Source organism: Artemia sp. Qi Xiang Cuo, chromosome 15 (assembly GCF_049724085.1).
Source record: "Artemia sp. Qi Xiang Cuo chromosome 15, ASM4972408v1, whole genome shotgun sequence".
NCBI lineage: Eukaryota > Metazoa > Arthropoda > Branchiopoda > Anostraca > Artemiidae > Artemia > Artemia sp. Qi Xiang Cuo.
The window spans coordinates 35,690,689-35,692,591 of NC_142808.1; the positions used below are offsets into that span (position 1 = coordinate 35,690,689).

A 1,903-nucleotide genomic window follows, 5' to 3' on the forward strand; every position below is an offset into this window, starting at 1 on the left:
CCGTAGTTTGTTCTTTTCTAGGTTGTAGCTAGGCTGCAACTATTATAGAAAAATAACCTACATCATACGTTGTATATCAAAATTGTCTACAATGAATATTCTCTATAATCTTCTTTGTCTATTAACTCTTTATGTTGTAAAGATTCATCACAGTTAGGCTGTACGATGCACTGAATATATCAGCCTCAAAACATTGATGTTTGACAATCTAATGACAGAAATAAGATTTATCCGATCTAATTTTTAATTACCTGCTTTGATTTTACTGCAAGCTTACATATTTAATTTATTTTAATTTAGATCTTCATTTTAATGCAAATTTACTTATTTGTAAAATACATTTATTTTATAGAAGTGAAAAGCAATTCAATATGTTCAATCAGTTAATCAAAGCTGATGGCGAGATGCAAGCCATAGAATGGAGAAGCAACCAAAATGAAAAAAAATTAGTTGTAGCAGCTGCCAAGCAAGCATTCCTCAAAGAATTTAACTGCGTTATGAATATAGTTCAAAAGGCACAAAATATGAAAATTGATGAAGAAGATGTATCGCAACTTGTGAATAAAGATTCGGCTAAATTTGGTACCACTTTGGGTGCTGAAAAAGAATTGGAGAAAGGAATTAATAAGCTGGTAGTTTCTGACGATTTCAAATGTCCAAATAGCGTATTTGAGTGCTTGATTGATGCATTATTTAAGCTACAGCATGAGACCAACGTAATTCTTGACGAAAAATAAAGACAAGGTTGAACAGATTGGTTTCTGAACAAAGACAGACAACTCGCGTGTAAGAAAACGCTCACGTGTTCACTTCATGTTTGACAAAATTAAATACGATGTACAGCTTTCATTATTTTAAGTTAGACTTATATATATTAGTATACTTTGTTATTGGAGCTATTGAGGTTTTGGGGATTTCTGTGAATCAGTAGATACGTCCTTTTCGATTTGTCCTTGTTCGAAATACAGCACGTGCTATTACAGAGGCTCCTGATCTTCTTTAGCAGCAAGCTCATAGCCGCAAAAAGCAGCAGGGGTTTTCTAAGATGTCTAGCTAAACTCAAGCTCAACTTAGCAAACATAACCTGTGCAGTGCGTGATTATAATTCTTTTTTTTTTCTTTTCTGGATACCTGGAATTATGTACATGTTCTATTGTGCCGCATAACCCATCGTATAATGTTAATAAATGGATTGCCAAAGATGGTTTTTTTTGCCCAACCATCCAACGCCAAACGAAAAGGTGGTCGTCTTTGAATTCGGTGGGAGGAGGTTGTAAGGAAGGATTTAAGAGAAATCAGCACTTCTTGGGAGGGTATAAAGAGGGGGGCTTTAAATAGATTGAGATGGAAGAGGAGCGTGAGTAGCTGTGTTGGCCTCGGGCGGCTTGGTATTACAGGTAGCTGATAGTAGTAGTAGTATATCCAGTTTCTTTCACTTAGGAACCTTACGATATTCTCAAAAATAATCGGACATTTAGAGTAGTTTTGGTGTCAGACTCAAAGCTCAATTTTTGCAAGGAATTTGTTTGGATTTTGGATGCCCAAGTTTGGACTTGAATTTATGTAGGATTTAATACGGAGACTGATTAATTTTGTATGCGGCTTTTGAAAAATTGGAATAATATAATGTGTATTTTGTTTCGATAATGAATATATTATTGGTTATAAATAAATTAAAAAATACTTTGGAATTATGGAATATTGCAACAAAGAGGGTCATATCCCGAAGAAGATATGGATTAAGCCTGGCGTTCAAAATTATATTGTTTCTCGGTTCTTTTATCTTTTATCTTGGCATACTTGTTACATTGTTTGCCTGTCCTATATGACTTCCACAAATTTGGGACCCATTACAATGCCAATCTCCGTCCTAGAAATAATAAATAAGACATACTTCCATGAA

At 34.3% G+C, this 1,903-nt stretch overlaps 1 protein-coding gene across 2 annotated transcripts in view; it reads left to right on the forward strand.

The window, feature by feature from the left end:
* Nucleotides 1–1,691, forward strand: part of LOC148943614 (uncharacterized) — a 66,495-nt gene extending 64,804 nt beyond the window's left edge. For both annotated transcript variants that reach the window (XM_089100973.1, XM_089100974.1), the window contains exon 8: nt 353–1,691. In XM_089100973.1, coding sequence (XP_088957099.1) covers nt 353–737 — 385 coding nt within the window. In that variant the 3' untranslated portion in view covers nt 738–1,691. The remainder of the gene's footprint in view (nt 1–352) is intronic.
* Nucleotides 1,692–1,903: the final 212 nt, after the last annotated feature.